The sequence below is a fragment of the Tupaia chinensis genome, unplaced genomic scaffold, assembly GCF_000334495.1.
Source record: "Tupaia chinensis unplaced genomic scaffold, TupChi_1.0 Scaffold000088_1, whole genome shotgun sequence".
NCBI classification, from domain to species: Eukaryota; Metazoa; Chordata; class Mammalia; order Scandentia; family Tupaiidae; genus Tupaia; species Tupaia belangeri.
Genome location: NW_006159550.1, coordinates 4792121 through 4811351, shown reverse-complemented (window position 1 = coordinate 4811351; position 19231 = coordinate 4792121). Strand labels below are relative to the sequence as shown.

General features: G+C 39.5%; 1 protein-coding gene across 1 annotated transcript in view; it reads right to left on the bottom strand.

The window, feature by feature from the left end:
- AMPH (amphiphysin) overlaps positions 1–19231 on the bottom strand; it is a 175697-nt gene that overhangs the window by 95831 nt on the left and 60635 nt on the right. Inside the window, exons 5-6 of the mRNA XM_006143037.1 lie at positions 11813–11907; positions 8630–8725 (exon numbers count right to left, since the gene is read on the bottom strand). Coding sequence (XP_006143099.1) covers positions 8630–8725; positions 11813–11907 — 191 coding nt within the window. The remainder of the gene's footprint in view (positions 1–8629; positions 8726–11812; positions 11908–19231) is intronic.

The window sequence follows — 19231 nt, the reverse complement described above, 5'->3', positions numbered from 1 at the left end:
AGGTAGAATTAACACACTTTAACTATTTAATAGAAATTATATAATTCTTATTTAACCAGCAGTAAATTTAATTAAATTTAAATAAATAAATTGAATTTTAAATTTAATTAAAATTTGAGATTTCCCACTGTGCACCCAACTTTTGCAGTTTAGAAAATAATTTATTGGGACCAGCAGATAGCGTAATGGCTACATCGCTGGACTCCCATGTAGTCGACCACAGTTTAAGTCCCAGACCCAGTGGCTTAAACTCACACCAGGAGCGTGTGTGTGCATTCCCAAGATCCCAAGAAGAGAATGGAGGAGAAGGGATTGTGGCATGGCCGTCCACTCTGGGGGGTGACTTCTCACGTTTTGTCTTTCTGTCTCTGTCTTTCTGGCCAGCACATGTGCCCACAGCAAAAACCTCTCCCCCCAAAAAAAATTATTATACATTTTTAAAAAAAATTCAGAACCAGCCCCAATTTGAAATTCATTTTGGCACACTGCAGCAAATACATACTTAGTTGCTCCTGCAAGACTGCCAGGAGAAATCTAAACTACATTTTACAATAACTGCTCACAGCTGTAAGCCTGACTGGCCCAGTGACAAGTAGGCTCTTATGATAACATTTTTTTTGGATGTCAATGGTTTTCATAATAGGAACTATAACACGGGGTGCCCTGCCACGCACAGCTGGAAAAGCCAAACATGATCTCGTCATGAATGGTACTTCACAGCTCTCACTGAGGGGCTGTTGTAAATATTAGGAGATTTGCCTGAGGTTTGAACTGCACATGACCTGCTGATTTTAATGTGGGTCAAGGAAGTCGATTGTCTTCCATGCTTTGAAAATTCCCTACTCAGCATTTTTAATCGTAATCTCCCTTACTGTCAATAATCCATCCATTACTCAGCACTACCTTTATGTACCCTCTCAACAATTCCCAACTGTCTCCTTTACAAGTTAAACGTTGCTATTTCCTAAACGATTTGCTATGTTATGTGACTTCACAAATCTCTCTTAGTGGATAGCCTCTACGTGTGCTCCAATTTCCTAAAGTAACTTGAGATAAACAGAAGGGGAGAGAGAGAGCCACTGTCCATATTATATGTAAGACATTGACGTATATCTCATTTATCTTCAGGGAATCCAACATAAGGCAGAGACGAGATTATTTCTGAGTCCCTAGTTGGCTCAGTAACTGGAGAATTATCTTTGTGTGTGATTCAACCACTGACACCAAGAAGTTCTACTGAGTTCATCTTTCTGACGTGCAATAAAGTGAGACTTAACCAACATAATGTGTCATGATTTTATTTTACTCTGTTTTAACAGACGTACTCCTGTGTGTGTGAGTTCATCTTTCTGACGTGCAATAAAGTGAGACTTAACCAACATAATGTGTCATGATTTTATTTTACTCTGTTTCAACAGACGTACTCCTGTGTATTTCTCTTTTGAAACTATATACTCCTAGGGTTCAAAACAAGAAGTAAAGTAAATAAAGTGACTCATTTTCTTGTGTAAATGACAAGTCAATTACAGAATATAGTTTACTTCAGGAGAATTCCTAAGTAATTATTTCTAGGCAGTACAATAACTAAGATCCTTCAAATTGTGTTGATAATACTAAATTTCTGCTCCTAAAACTCAGCAACCTTGTCTACATCTCTAGACAATCACAGTCCTAATATACGTATGTGTGTATATACGAATCTCACACGAGTAAAACAGAAAAGTTGCAAGCTTCTCTGGAATTTTCAGATAGAAGGGCATAATTTTTCCGTATCTCTTCTGATTTATTAGGTGTTGATTTTTATGGGGATTTCAAATACCATGAGAAGGCGTGACCCTGGCAAGATGGAGGAATAGAACGCACTGGACTCTCCTTGCCTCTGTGGACACACTAATTCAACATCACATGGATTAATTCCCTCTGTGAGAAACCCAGAAACTACCTGAAAGGCTTCTGCACTCTGTGCAAACATGAATACAGCCACTTCAAAACCAACGGTAAAAGCTGAGATACCCTCTTGTCATGACCCTACCTTCAGCACAGTGCCACACAATTGAGAGGAAACTCACTGCTCCCAGCTTCTCCCCAAGGAGTGAATTAACTAGACTGTATATCTAATGTCTAAACGTTTCTGGCTTCTACCCAATAAAGTGTCTTCTATCTCCCCTGTCTCAGAAAGATAACAAGCCTGTCATACACTAGTCCTCTGGAGTCAAGAGAGAAGTTTTATCTACCACACAACTCGTCACCACAGCCTCTTCCCCAAGCATCACATCACACATGAGGAAATGCCCCCATCTGAGTAACAGGAGACTTCTCAGTAAAAATTACAAGCCAGGAGAGAATGGTATGATAGATTCAAAATCCTAAGAAAAAAATAAAAACAGCCAAAATTACTACAACCAGCAAAACTATCCTTCAAAATTAAGGGAACAAAGGTCTTTTCCAGACAAGCAAAAACTAGGGGAATTCATCCCAATATCACCTTTACAAAAAATGACTAAGGGAATTCTGCATTTACAAGCAAAAGGATGACAACTGTCATTATGGAAACACATGAAAGTATACAAACCAGAAGTGAAAAAGGAGACATCAAAACTGAAACCAAAAAAACACACATGATCATGGGAGACTATTATGAATAACTATACAGAAACCAATTTGAAAACCTAGAGGGCTGGATAAATTCCTTGACACATACAACCTACCAAGATTGTACCAAGAAGCAATAGAAAATCTAAACATACTGGGAATGAGCAACCATGTTGAAACAGTAAGAAAAAGTCCTCCAGTAAAGAAAAACTCAGAACCAGATGTTTTCACTGCTAGATCGCATCGAACTTTTAAGGAACGAACACCAATTCTTCTCAAACATCCAAAAGACTGAAAGGAAGAAAATTTTCCAAATTCATTCTAGGAGACCAGTATTACAGTAATACCAAAACCAGACAAGGACACAACAACAACAAAAAGAAAACAAGTCAATGTCCATACAACTATAGATGCAAAAACCTCAACAAAATCCTAGCAAACTCAATCTAACAACAATCTAAAAGCTCATCCAGCTGTGGTGGCACAGCTGGTCAGGTGCTGCTGTGTAATGCAGGAGCCCGCCCCATGAGAAGGTCCAGCTTGAGAATCCTGGCTTAACCCGAATGTTTGGGTGCTCTCATGATCGTGGCTGGATGGAAGACTGAGGAAGAAGATCATGGCCGCTGTTTGGGGTCTCTGCCTCTCTCCTTTTCTCCCTCCCTTCTACACGCTCTCCACACAACTACACAAATAAATAAACAAACAAAACAACAGATTCTGCATATGCCATGATCAAGTGAGATTTATCTCAGGGACGCAAAGATGATTCAATACATTAAATCAATAATGTGACATCTCATATCAACAGAATGAAGGATAAAAAACAATATGACCATCTTGATAAATATAGAAAAAGCATTTGATGAAATTAAACATCCCTTCATAATAATAAAAAAAAAACTCTAAACAAATTAGGAACATAAAGAATATACCACAACATAATAAATACCATATGTGAAAAACACACATAATAGTGTTGTAGCTAGAATCATAATGAATAGGGAAAAGAGGAAAGCTTTTCCTCTAAAAATTGCAACAAGATGAGCATACCCACTCTCATCACTCTTATTTGGCACAGTAGTGGAAATATTAGCACAATTAGTAGACAGTTAATGGAAAAAATAAAGGTCACCCAGATGGACAAGGAGGAAGTCAAACTGTCCCTGTCTGCATATAACATGATCTTATAAACTACACAGGAGGGAACCAACAGTTAGCGTAATGGTTATGTCGCTGGACTCTCACATAGTTGACCGCGGTTTGCGTCCCGGGCCTGGTGGCTTAAAACTCATGCTGGGCAGGTGTGCATGCGTGCCCAAGATCCCGAGAGGAAAATGGAGGAGAAGGGACTGCGGCGTGACCATCCCCCCCCGGGGGGGTGATTTCTCGCTTTCTGTCTCTATGTCTCTCTCTGTCTGTCTGGCAAGCGCACGCGCCCTATAGCAAAAACCTCTCAAAAAAAAAAAAAAAACTGTACGGGAAAAACCTACAGACTCCACCCAATAACTCTTAGAACTGAGAAGTGAATTCAGCATAGTTGAAGGATACAAAAATAACATGCAAAAATCAGTAGCATTTCTATACATTAATAATGAACTTTTGAAATCAAATAACCAATGCAATTTAAGTGTAAATACAGACATACATGGGAATACATTTAAATAAGGTAAAGATATCCATATTGAAATCATAAAACACCAGTAAAAGTTTAAGAGGACATAAACAAAAAAGGAAAGATACTACATGTTCATGAATTGGAAGAATTAATATTTTTAAAAAGCCATACTACCCAAAGCATTCTACATATTAAATGCAATCCCTATCAAACTATTAATGATATTCAACACACAAAAAAGTCATATTAATATCCCTATGGAACCATAAAGTTCCCAATCCTGTGGGGGCTTGGGAAGGCTGAAGGTATCACAATACTTAACCTCAAAACAAAACATATTACAAAGCTATAGTAATCAAAAGAGCATAGCACTGGCATAAAAACAGACATATAGACCAATAGTGCAGAATAGAGAACCCAGAAATAGATCTACCTAAATAAAGTCAACTGATTTTTGACAAAGCTAACAAGAGCATTTACTAGAAAAAAAAAAATCTCTCTTCAATAAAGATTACTAGGAAAATTAGACATCTATATACAGAATAATAAAATTAACCCATATCTCTTATCATATATATAAAAAACTCAAAATAAAGACCTAACTATAAGACCCAAAACTATGAAACTGTTAGAAGAAAACATATAGCAAAGACCTAAGGACATAAGCCTTGGAGATATTTTTTGGGAAGATCCAAAGCATAAGTAACAAAAGCAAAAATAAGCAAGTAATGTATCAAACTAAAAGGTTTCTGCGCAGCAAAGGAAACAATCAACTGAGTGAAGAGACAACCTGCAGAGTGGGAAAAATACTTGCCAGCTCTTCATCTAACAAGAAATTAATACCCAAAACATACAAGGAACTCAAATGACGCACCAGGAAAAAAGGGGGAATTATCTGAACAGGTATTTCTCAAAAGAATGTATACAAATGGCATCCAAGTATATAAAGACATTTTCAACACCACTAACCATTAGGAAAATGCAAATCACCAAAACAATGATGTGGTGTTATCTTACCCCAGTTAGAATGGCTACTATTCAAAAAAAAAATTGCTGGTGAGGATGAAAATGAAGGAGAACTCTTGTACACTGTGGGTTGAAACCTAAATCAGTAGAATCACTCTAGGGTCCTCAAAAACCTAATAACAGAACTACCATATCACCCAGCAATCCCACCACCAGGAACATAACCAAAGGTAAGAAAATTAGCATGTTAAAAAGATATCTACACTCTCAGGCCTATTGAAGCACTATTCATAATAGTCAAGATGTGGCCTTAACCTAAGACCCCATCAGCAAATGAATGAACAATGAAAATATACTATATATACATAATGGAATATTATTCAGTCGTTAAAAAGGAAAAAATCTTTTCATCTGAGACAAATTGACAAGCCTAGAGTAATTTTGTCGAGTGAAATAAACCAAGAACAGATAGAAATATTCCCTGTTCCCACTTATACGAGGAATCTATGCAAAACCTTAGCACATTCATTTCATTAGAGTAGAATTATAATTTCTAGGGGCTAGGAAGTGTAGAGGGGAGGGAGAAAAGGAAGATGCTGATTAATTAATATAAAATTATAGTTAGAAGAAAAAAGTTCTAGTGTTCCATAGCATAGTAGGGTTACTACACCTTACAACAACATATCATATACTTCAAAAAGCTGAAAATGAGATTTTTGATCACTCCCAACACAGAAGAATAATAAATGTTTGAGGTAATGGATATACTAATTACCCCGATACATGTTATCCATGCATTAAGAAATTACATTGTTCAGGGCCAGCAGGTTGCATTGCGAAGGGGCTGGACTCCCACATAGCTGACCATGGTTTGATTCCCAGGTCTAGCAGCTTGAGAAACATGCTAGGTTCATGTGCGTACACGTCCAAAATTCTGAGAAGAGAAGGGATTGCAGCATGGCCATCCCTCCTTGGGGGTGATTTCTCTCTCTCTCTCTCTCTCTCTCTCTCTCTCTCTCTGGTGAGTGCATGCACCTTAGGGAAAACAATTTTAAAAATTACATTGTTCTTCATAAATACACACAAGCATGATGTGCTAATTTAAAGAAAAAGAATAATGTACCTATCGGTATGCTTATGCCTATTGCAAAATATATTTTTTAAATTGAAATCACAAAGAGCTATCCCTTCACACTTTTTAGGATGACTACTATTAAAAAAATACTATAAATTTGAAATCTGTATACTTCTGGTGAGAATGCAAAATGATGCAACTGCTGTAGAAAATAATATGGAAGGTCCTCACTAAATAAAAAACACAACTAACATATCATCCAACAAATATCCCCAAACTTTTGGGTATTTACCCAAAAGAATTTCATTTACAGTCTTGAAGAGTTACTAGCACTCCCATCTTAACCATGGCACTGCAGATAACAGCCAAGATGTCTATCAGTAGATGAATGGTTATGAAAATGTGGCATACTCATATAACTGAATATTCTTCAGCCTTTTAAAAGAATATGTGACGAAATCAATGAGCCATTAGAACATTCTGCTAAACAAAATAAGTCAGTCTCAGGAAAAAGGCTGCATGATTCCACTGACATAATCTATCAATCATTGGCCAACTGACAGATGCAAGGAATATATCACACGGTGTGTCCAAGGGCTGGGTCTGGGAGGTTGAAAGGCAGAATTGCTAATCAACAAGTGTAAAATTTCACTTACAAGAGATGAATGGGTTTTAGTGTTGTACTGCACATCATCAAATACACAACTCATCTAAACAGTTCAAAAACCTTCTTTACCTCCTGAGTCAATTCCAAATCTCCACTATACAACCCTTCATTTGGGTATTTACCTTTGTGGTAGGTGTTAAGTGTCAAATAAGACAAACTAGTTTTAGGTCCATATTTGAATGTATTTGAATTGTACCTACAGCCAGCAGTATTGAATTGAACACTTAAATGTCTGCTAAGAGGGAGATATCGTATTAAGTATTCTTACCACAGTAAAATTTAAATTAAAAGTAAGTAAATTACCATGCGATAAACAATACTCTGAAGTGTGATAATGATTCTAAAACTGCCCCACAAATGCTACAGAATCCACAACAAAATTTGAATGCTTATCAAGATAACCTGAAGATCTTCCAGAATACATCCCCTATAAGCCAGTGTGTGTAACCTTACAAAATTAAAATGATTTAAATTATTAAGTTCTCAGAGAATTAAAAAATAATAATCTAATTTATACTCTGTAATTAGGTTGTGGTTACCCAACGTCTCAGTAAATCCCTTTGCTGCCTATTATGACAACATCTTGAGGATCCATCACCTAGAAATGGCCTGTGTGTCATTTCCGAGCAGGGCTAACACATCTGTCCAAAACATTTGTACATGCTGACCAGTCATTAGGGTTTTTATGTGGGGCCAAGGGAACTAAAGTCATTGTTACGAGTGCCGTTTCAGCCAAGGCGCTTCACGCTGTGTTTTGGCCAAGGTCAGCGCACATTCCTGTAGACAGTCGCCTGAGTTTGGCCATGGCTATGAAGAAGTCGGGTGAAAGGAAAGCTATTCCTCGGAAGACACCTAATGAGAGACCTCCTGCAGATGATGTGATGGCACTCACGGCCTCCTCGCCCTAGCGGAAGAACTGCAGGTGGCTTTCTTACCAGGCACTCCTCGAACAGGAAAAAGCTGGGGCAGTAGGGGTGCAGGTGCACAATGCTGTTTATTTGCTATGAACAACCAATCTAGAGGGTTCAGAGATCTGCTTTACCTCCACAGTCAGTTCCAAGTCTACGTATTCAATCCTTCACTTGCTTATTTGTCTTTGTAATAGATGTGTCAAATAATAAATATGTTCTAGACAATGTATTTTTTAGGTCTAGGTGTTAATGTGTTTTGACATATCTTCTAGACAACGTATTTTTTAGGTCTAGGTGTTAATGTGTTTTAAATTATATTACTATTTTAGGTATTTTAGAACCTTAAAATTTCAAGAAACAAAGACCCAAGGTGCATGATAAACACACGCAAAATAGGGAGTAAAGAAGAGCAGCTTCTACTCTCACATTTGCAGGGAAGCTTCTTCTTTTCTTGTAACCATTGTCTGTTCTGATGGAAATCCTCGTGATGTGCTACATAATAAAAAATGCTTAAACATAAAGAAGGGCGGAATTTTAGGGCACCTCTGACTTACCATTTAAAATCTATAGACTTAAAAAAGCTGTCAGGGAAAGAAAAGCTGAAATGGTTCATTAAAGGGAAAGATATGATTTCTGCTACTATATTTCATTTCCAACTAATAGGAACAGAATAAAAATCCCATGCTTAAATCAATGAAAAGCTACCGATTCCCTCTGATGTTTGTTTGAGGACCTAATTCTCCTGATCTTGACTTCAATAACTGCATGAGAACGTTCTTCCTGGTACAGGCAGAGTGGAATACCTTTATGTCAGGAAACTGTCCCAGGTAGGTGTCTAGTGTCAGCAAGGATCCATCCACTAGTTTCTGATGGAAGTCTTCCCACAGAACATCACACTTCTAAGATAAAAAGAAATAAAGAGCTTATCACTCCATTATTTTAATTGGATAACTCAGCATCTAACTTTTACCAAACTTTTAAAAATATGAAACTACAAAATTTAGATAAGTAATACATTCTCAGATAATAGATGCTCGAAAGAATGTGGATTATTTCATAATACAATAAACCTTTTAAAAACTTTGGCCATCAGTTCTAATTAATGATATAGGCTACCCAAGAGCCTCGCTAAAAAAAATGTATTTCTTATTCTGAATTACTAAAGAATATAGACATTTACAAGTTCCCTATGTCCTTACAGGTGGACTCAGAGCTAAAAAATTGAGAATTCCAGTAAGATAACTTACCTCTAAAGCAATTCATAAAATTAGAAACTACCTTGGACAGAAGTAAAGCCATTGTTTAAGCCTCCACTGAGAGAGCAGAAAATGCTCATCACATTGGAAATGGCCATTACAGGGTAGGGTACACACAATACTATTAAGTATTTCTGCTGTTATTACCATCACTATGTCAAGACATTGGGCTGAACACTGTGTGTGTGTGTCTGTGTGTGTACACGCGTGCATGCATAGTCATTAAATTCTCACAATGGGTTTTTAAGGAAAGACTCATTATTGCCATTAAATAGAACAGAACTGACACCAAGAGAGGCCACATAACTTGGCCAAGGGCATGGCTGAAAACAAACCTGGATTTTAACCTGGGTCTGTATTCTTGAATTCAAAGCCCATGATCCGTCTATTAAACCAAGCAGGACTCATATCCCAGTGGTGTAACTAGGGGACTACATCTCCCCGAGTTTCAACGTTCCAGTTAAATGAGTTAGCAATATCCAGTGCTTCACAGATTCCCAGGCATGTGGCAGGTACTCAAGAATGTCATCTCCATGTTTCTCTCACTACTACATTTGGGGTCTCTCTTGAGGAGCTGCTGCATGTCCCTAGTCTCTACCCATTCTTCTTCTCAGTTACTGCACCCCCAATTTTAGCAGGCATGTAGCTGCCTAGGAAAAATGGGATGCACTTTCAAGAAGTGTTCCAAAAAGGGGGAAGTGGCCTCCTTCCAGATGCCATTCTCTCTGCTGCCTGGGATATAGAAAGGGGAGCTGCTAGCCAGTGCTCAGAGCATTATCCTGAATCTGAAAAGGGCAGGCTAAGGATGGCAAAGGAGGGCTTCTGACACTTGTGGGGCCATGATGCCATACCTGGGCTGCCAATCTCCAAATTTCACTATATGAGAACTAAGTTTTACTTATTAAATAAAAAAAAATATATTATTTGCTTTAGTTTCTTTTTCACACTTCAAAAATGAATGCTCAGGTCAGCTCCATAGCCTAGTGGTTGAGGGAGTTGGATCCCACATGGCTAACCACAGTTCTAGTCTCAGCCCCAGTGACTTGAGTCCCTTTGTCTCTCTCTGGCCAGCAAAGGAACCCTCTGGAAATAAAAAATAAAATAAAATAAATAAAATAAAATAAAATAAAAAACACCCTGATTGGCACAAATTCCAATTCAAGAATTTTAGGCAAACAACAACAAATTAAAACCATCGAATAATAAGGTTCACCTTCTGATATAAGCAGATCATCTGAACAAATGGTATTCAGTTCCTTCATCACCAAAAGAGCCCATATTTGCACCTGCACCTGAGAACTCCCAAAACTCTGGAAGCCACAAGGAGCAGGTAGGACAGCAGTCATCTCCTTAGAGAATTACATCAACAGTGACATTCGCCACACGAAGGTGCGGTCTCAACTATATTAGTACACATCTCTGTCATTCCCTTAAAAATTCTTCTTTTATGATAAATGTTTAATTATACACTATTAATCAGAAACTTACAAAGTACCTTAAGCATTTCAAAATATGATATTGAAACACAGTTATGCTGATATTGAAGAAACGTGAGGAGAGGCAATTACTGAATAATGTGTGGAGGCGAGTTTTGGCAAATCCGCATCCTAAAAGTTTTTCAAAGATATAATAAGGCCATTCATAAATAACCCTCTGTCGTTATCTCAGTTCTAATGAGACTAGGAAGACCAATGCGGGGTCAGAATTGTCATGGAACAGCCTAGGACTCCACCGTCAGCTCCATTCCGCTAGCAGCCCTTCCCCTGGGCTCTGGCTGCCACGTCCAGTTTAGAAGTTCTGTGCCTACATGAGCTGCAGGGACCACCTGAAGGGGGAACCTGCCAACAACCGCTCTGTTTCTGAACAAAGAACCTGGCTGTGAGAGAGTCCATGGCTGACGGCCTGCTCACATCAGAAATCACAACAAGCACTGAGCACTGCCTAGGGCGATGGCACGAGCAATACACTCTATTGTGAAAATGCAACAATGACATTAGGACAATCATGCATGACATCTGAAGCTCATGAAGGAGTTAAATGTGTTTGTGGGTACGACTGCTGTTCTCAGTTTGCAGATGAAGAGACTAAGGCCCAAGCAGATCCAAGAACGACCCGGCCCAAGCTACTCGTGACCTGTCCGATACTGTTTTCCTCTAAGCAACAACATCCACTTGCTTACTTCCTGACAGCTGAATGGCCTGCAGCGAGAAGTGTGATTTCAGGTGTTAAGACATGTCTAGGGCCCAAACTTCCCCGGAGCTAATTGCTTTTAGCAGGCCAGCTTTGTATATCCTCAGGCTCTGCAGCCCAGTGATGGACTGACTGGTGAGGAAGTAGAATGAAAGCTCTTCTGAGCTCCTGTCCTGGATTCAGGGAAGGACAGTCTTTAGGGGATTAAAGACAGGGGTGAAGTGAGCACCTAAAATCTCACTGTGACCCAGTCCTGCAAGAAATGGCTGTTAAGAATGTAGTGATGGAAAGAAAAACACTATTGTTACCTTGAACATAAATCATTGCTAAGCCACAGCTTCCTACCCAAGAGGCTTATAATCATCTCTCTCTAGGAGTTCGGGATCACCCACGTAGCAGGAATTTTGTCTTCTGGGAACATGGGCTCCCCTCACGGTTAAGGCTGAGAAGTGGGGAGGGTGGCCAGGGGACAGAGCAGGACGTAGGGGGTGCTTGCAGATGCCACCTCACCCTCCTGTGTGCTGCCATCCCAGCTCTTACCTCGCCAACCATTTTCACATCTTCGCGCCCGTACCAGTCGGGCTCATAGACTTCATGCAGTGACTCGGTGAGCTTCATTGAGGCCTCTTGCATGCCTAGCATTGGAAAAAACACCACCATTACATAGAAATTAGTGGGGGCTCTCGTCCCCTTCCCCAAGCTTCTCTAAGTCACAGAAAACTCTTGAGTACTTGCTCAATATTTAAGGAAAAAGTATGAAGGCATAACTGCTAATCGTATCTGCAGCCACATCTCTCCACGAGGGTCCCTAAGACTGATCCCACTGTACATGTTCTATTATCTACATGATAAAGATAGACAGTAAGTCTTGAAAAACATCCATGTGTTCTATTCTGAACATTACAACAGTCATGTTTCCTACTATATCTCTGTGCTATCACTTTCAAAGTGGCATCAGACCATTAGTGGACAAGACATTCAAATACTAGTCCATAAAACTAGAGTTTAAATATAAACTTAATCCTAAATGACCTTAAATATAAGAAATAAAGCATTTTTAGAAGCAGGTAGAAATAAAATGAATAAGATTGGCAAGCATAATAGTTGAAAGTGCTTAAGTGGTTTAAAATGATAAAAATCATTCAAGTGGTTAAAATAGTTAAGGTTTGGGACCAGCAGTTGGCATAATGGCTATGTCACTGGAATGCCATGTAGTTGACTGTGGTTCGAGTCCCGGACCCAGTGGCTTAAACTCATACCAGGTGCATGTGCGTGCGTGCCCAAGATCCCAAGAAGAGAATGAAGGAGAAAGGATTGTGGTGTGGCCTTTTCCCTCTGGGGGGCGGAGGGGGGGGATGATTTCCCGTTTTCTGTCTCTCTGTCTCTCTGTGTCTTTCTGGCAAGTGCACACGCCCTATAGCAAAAACCTCTCCCCCAAAAAAGAAAGAAAAACCAGTTAAGGTTTAAGTGAACTAGAACTTTTTGAAAGAACAAAGAAAAAAGTTTATCTTTTCTCAATATTATTAAAAGCTATAAACACAGTGTTAAGTAAAATTTCTCAGAAAGCTTAGAGTTCTTAAGCCTATAGGTCTGAATTTTCATTGGAGGTACATGTGTTATGTTGTAAAAATTGTAGTTATTAATAATAGAAACGATACCAAGTTTCTGAATACAGCATGGTGAAATGCAATGTCACTGAGATTCTTCCTGTATTCCCCCACCACAGCTTCCCTGCAAAGCACCACATTAACATAAGTGCTGGATTGTCATGGAGACACAGCTGAGAACACAAGGGGCAAATGGCTGGGGGCTTGGAGAAGCACCTCTCCATGCCAGACTCTCCCTAAGAGCTAAAAAGCATAATCTGACTGGATTGGTATGTTGGCCTTTATCACTAGGAGGTATGAAAAGGGGTTGGATAAAGAGAGATGAAAGAAAAATGTTTTAACTATCATGAGAAATGAAAGTAAAAACAATGTTACTGACTACTCAATTATACTTCAAAAAAACTAGTAGAACTCATATGTACACTATAGATAGGGTAACGTGCAATGTTGGGAAGATCACTATGTCTGCTGTTTGTTACTTACACACTGTATGCATGCTGTGAAAAACCACACTGCACCCCACAAAAAGTAAGTTATATATATTTAAAAAAAAACCCAACCGTCTATAAACTGATTGCCAGTGACTCGAAGATGAAAACTATTTGTTAAACTGAAAACTCAACTATTGCTAGTTGGATAGGATGCAGCCAATTCTGGACTGAACTATAAGAGAAAAGGACAAAACGAAAGGAGATGGAGGAAGTAACGCAGGCGCAGGCGTATCCTTGAACGCAGACAAGTCAGCATGTAATCTGATATTTCCGAATGCTTTTTCACTCTAGGCAGAGAGCGCTCCCTCCTTCCTCTCCCCGTAAGTGGAGCCGTGTAGTGGCCCTTGCATGCCAGAGTCCAAGCATGCTTCAGAGCCACCTGAGTACGCGGCCTGAAAACCTCTGTGAAGAGTGGATCATTGAGCACATTCAAGGCCTTGACAACGAGGCGTGCAGCCCACGCCAGCTATAGTGACTTAGCTGTCACAAAACCACGTCCTGGCAGAGCTAGGGCAGGCACAGAGTTTTGCCTCAAGTCTCTGGGGACGCTGAAGACCTAGTCCTGTAGACGGAGACATAGCCAAAAATGATGCAAAAGCCCACATCCACCTCAGCACTCTGAATATAAGCAAGGGACAATACGTTCTCTCATGAGGACGTCATGGCTGAGAAGGCAGCTTTACCACCCCAAGGGTCCACATTCACCTCTGCCCATGTACAAGAAATCTGCCAAGAAACATATTCCTCAAATTCACACCGAAAGTTAGTCACTCATTGACCGTCATCTCTAATCAAATGTTTCTTTAAATCTTTGTCTCAAATCTAATGGAGGTTACATCCAGCTGTGTAGTCAGACACTTAATACGGAGAGAAAGACCTGAAACAACAGACTTATAAAACAAATATCCTTTGTAAAGTAAGGCAGGAGCATAAGCTCGAGACAAAGTTATATACACCCTTACTTACTAAGGCTAAAAGCAGTAAATTTGTAGTAAATATTTAGCCTATTAGCAGCCCAAACAAACAAAACACCACTAATTATTGTTTTGATAAGTAGTGATGGATAACTTGGAAGGAAACCATTTCAACACTGAAATCATTTCCAGGACATCTACTCCACTGGAAGCACTCTGATAGTCACGGGTGAGCAAGCCACAAGCCTTGCTCTCGAAAGGCATAAAAACTAAGAGAGATTTAATCATTGAGAACTTTCTCTGCTGACAGAATATAACAGGAAAAAAAAAAGCTAAAATCCAGGTTCCCCCCCAAACTATTTTGACAGCATTAAAGAAGAATAGATGCTAAATTAAATTTGCATTTAATTCTAATATTCACTATTTCCTTAAAATGTTCACATTTCTTTAACTGCAAGACACCTGCCCAGCATTCAATATAAAAGAAATATTATTATTTTGCTATTGGATGGGAGTGACTTTCCTCTCTCCAGAAGTGGGGACCTTTCCAAGGCATTTAATATAACTTCCTCTACCTCCGTTTGCAGCCAAGTTTTTGAGCTCCTATTTTTATCCTCTACAACTTGCTGTGTAGATTGCAGTAACTGCTTCAGGAGTACTCTGCTTGCATAGCCGGAGGGTATATGTTTCAGTTAAAAATAACATCAGTTAAAACATATATTATGACAATAACCAGCAGCAGTGATAAACCATTAAAAAAATGTCTAAAATACTGCCTCGCTGCTTAGAGACAACTGTTGAAGAAGACAGCAGCTGCCTCTGAAGCAATCAGGAAAGAAGTCTTTCTCTTAGAGTCTCAAGGAGAATTAAGTATGGAAATGCCATGGTTTGAATGTCCCCCCAAAATTCATGTGTTGAGATTGAGTTGTGACAGGATTGAGAGGGTGAAAACTTAATCCATCCATGGTGCTGAAAGGTGAGGCCTTAGAGAGAAGAGTAAGATTAATGTCATTGGGCCAGCAGCTAACATGGTAATTAAGGTGCTGGACTCCCTTATGGCTGACCATGGTTCAAGTCCCAGACCTGGAAGCTTGCTTTCTCACTTTCTCTCTCATCAAATTATGAAATAATAAAATTAAATAACTCTAAAAAGAAAGATTTATGGCACTAGGCTGAGGCCTCCATAACTAACTCCTGGTGGTTTTTTGAAGAGTAGAAATAAAGGGGACCAGCAGGTGGCATGGTGGTTAAAACACTGGACTCTCAGATAGCCAACCAAGGGTTGAGTCCTGGATCCTACAGCTTGAAAATCTCACTGTGTATGTGTGTGCATGTGTACATATGCCCAAAATCCCAAGTAGAGAATGGAGGAGAAGGGACTATGATGTAGCAATCCCCGCTGGGTGGTGATTTCTCACTTTCCCTCTCCCTATCTCTGGCAAGTGCACATGTCTTATGGTAAAAGAAAACTGGAGGAAAAAAGAAAGAGGAAATGAGATAGACAGATACACGTACAGACAGACACATGCTCTCTTGTACCTTGGCCAGGCTCCCTTTAGAGAAAGAAATTATGTGTTCATCATCTCTGTGTCTGGCCCCACTGCCATCACATGTTAATGATCACTAATTCTAAATTCCTACTAGACACTTCCTCTTACATGCCCTATCAGGATCTTTCACTTCACGTGTCTAATTGGAGGAGGAATATGGAGGCAGAGAATTGACGGGATGGGGAGGTGTGGTGTTATCTGCTGAAGATACTTTGATCAACTAGACAGGGGAGAGATGTTCACATATTGAAATGTTCACTTTGTAAGCTAAATAATGTGATTAAATGTATAAAATTTTTAAAATTAAAACAATAAAATAAAACAAACTCCCAACTTCCCCAGCCAATCCTGCTTCCTCTCCTTTTTGCTAATCCTTATGAATGTCACTGGCTTGTCCCAGTCAGAAATCTGAACTCATGCTAGATTCATCCTCCAAACAGAATGTGTCACCAAGCCACACCAAAATTCTGCCTGATTCCCAAATCTAGCCCTTTCCTTCCTTGTCCACTGCCACTGCCTTAGATACTCAACATCCATTATTTAAATTAGATGAGATCCAGTCCATGAAAATAGCTTAGCAAAGCACTCGGCATATAGCGAACATTCAACTCTCAGCCATCATCATCAAAAACATTTCTGGAGGCAAAATAGCATAATAATTAGGACTATTTGCAATCAACCAGCCTTTGTTAAAATTTAGGTTCCATTACATACCATCTGTGTAATTTTAGACAAGTATCTAATCGCCCTAAACCGCAGTTTTCCTAACTGTAAAATACCAGTAAACGATAGTACTAGGCATAGGGCTGTAGTGAGCCTGACATGAAATGAGGCACACAGGAAGCTTATCTCAGTGCTGGCTCGTACGTGGGCAATTAATGCTAGCTGCTATTACTACTACTGAAGCAATGAACGAGACTTTCAACAAAGCTCCTTGCAATTTCATTTACTCTTGTCTGAATTCCATACAATCATAATAACTATGTTTCTAAAATACTAATCTGATCATGTGACTTATTTTTTCACCTATAATAGTGTAATGACACCCCTCCCTCCCCATTGAGTGGAATAAAATCCCAATACAATATGATACACAAAGCACTTCTGTATATGAATGGTGTCCACCTTCCCACTTCTCAGCCAGCTCAGTTTTCTGACTGCACCTCACTGATCTATTTGCTCCCTCAGAAACCCAGGCTTCCTTCTGCCTCCTGGGCCCGATGCTTCTCCTACCTGAAATGTTCTGAATAATGACCTCTTTCTACAGCATATCTAATCACTTACTGACCACCAATACCTGTTCTTATATTCATTCAAGTATAAATTCTTTGCAAAGACCATTTATGGTCTAGTTCCTTGCCCATCAGGGAGGGTGGAGGCCTTTCCTCTACTACAATGGCACTCAACACACACCTCTATGTGAATACGAATCACTGTGCCTGCCTGGTCTTTTTGTTTATCTGTTTCCCCATCTCTGCTAGAGAACAGGCATCGTGCCATGTGCATCTCTGCATCTCCATCTCCTAGAACAGTGTCAGACACACAAAGAGTACCCAAGAGATGACTGCTGCTCAAGTGAAGATCTGCCTTGTGAAGCCTAAGCACCAGCAGAAATTATGAAGACCTATAGAAGTGACGATCATCCAGAGATTAAAGATGCTAAGGGAAAAAGCTTATTTAACACAGTTCTATAGGATCCCAGTTTTAGAGCTTTGTGGGGCTTCAAACTCTTTACAGGTAAGAAACCCAGATACCCGAGAGGCTCTTTGTTCTTTTCACAAGTGTCCTAAGGCCCATGACCCTCCAAGACTAGATCTTACTCCTCGGAGTGGCTCTTGTTATGCTGCCTCCATAGCAGTAGGATTAGTTAACTAGAGTTCTAGTGAAAACAAGAGAAATTGGCCATGAAAGGACTTTAAATGTGCAAACTATCACCTACTTAATACATGACCCTTGTCTTAAGTGTGTCCCCACACCGAAACTGTGTAACAAGGAACACTACTAATCTTTCATGAGACTTTGAGCAGAGAGAAACATCCTACAGAGACCCTGCTGACAACAAAGCCCTCTTAGAGTTGACTTGAGCATGTTAAGGAAGGACTCCGAGAAGCTCAGTAACAACCTGTCTAAACACTCATCCCAGCCAGTGTTGGCCAAAGTCCTGGGCTGATGGGAAAGTCACAATGCATTTTTGCATAGAAAAATACGTCATGATTTTTTCTGATGACTTAATAATTTCAACATAAACCAATTTTTTTGAGCATTATCCATTTGAATCACTGAATCAGCAGATCCAAGGAGGAGAAAAAGCTGAGGAAACCTTTCTCTTTAATGTGGAGATGTGACCCTTAGACGTGGGGTGCAGTGGACAGGCTGACAGAAAGCCTGCTACGATTCTCCACCCTACTTCTCCCTAAAGCTAACACTTCATTCTCGGTGTACTCCCCTTCTAGGCCACATTAAAGGAAAGGACAACGTCGGTCTTCTTAAGCAGCATACTGCATACGAAGAGGTAAAACTGACCAAATTCCGTAGATGTGTGGAAGAGAGCTCACACATTCATTCAAAAAAAAAATTTGTCTACATTAAAATTAAAAATCAGGTCAGAGAAAGTCTTGTGCTTGAAATAATATAAGATTTTCTAAGTTGAAATCCTAAATCATTAATAAAAGAAATATGTAGAGTGGTTTCTATTTTCTGATGAAACTTAGAAATACTTAAGGTTAGTTTCTGAGCAAAGTATGAGCTCTGTGAATCTGGGAGTTAAATTCTTTGAGCTTTACTTCCTTGCATACGTGGAACAGAGTTAAAGACATGTAGCTGTGTTGGGAGGTAATATCCTTCAAATGCTTAGCACCGTTTCATACATCAAAGTCCTCATTAAAAAGTCAGAGTATTGAGTCGCCATTCTTCCATCGAATAGATGAACTCAAATTTGTGAACCCAATGGCACATAGTTCGAGGACAGGTTAAGAGAATGGAGAAAAGCCAGAGTTCAAGACCAGCACAGAAAAGACTGTGTCCTGGCTCTGGTGTATCTTGGGCATGTGACCTCTGCCTGCTGTGGAACCTCTATGTGCCTCACTTCTTCTCTATAAAATCAAGATGAGAAGATTCCCTGCCACACTGAGTTACCATGCAGCACATAAACACCTTGCATAGATTTTATTTTAAAAACGAGTTTCACTCATTTTTATTATGAGGACTAATTTCACGCTAGTAAGATTTTAACTTTTAATCATTATTTTTATAATTAGTTTTACACATCTACCTTAACACCTGAGAATAAATCCTTAGAAGTAGAACTGCTAGGTCAAAAGACAAAGGTAGGCCTAGAAATAAAGGAAAAAAAAAAAAAAAAAAAAAAACACAAGAACCAGAGGAGGGGGGGGGGGGG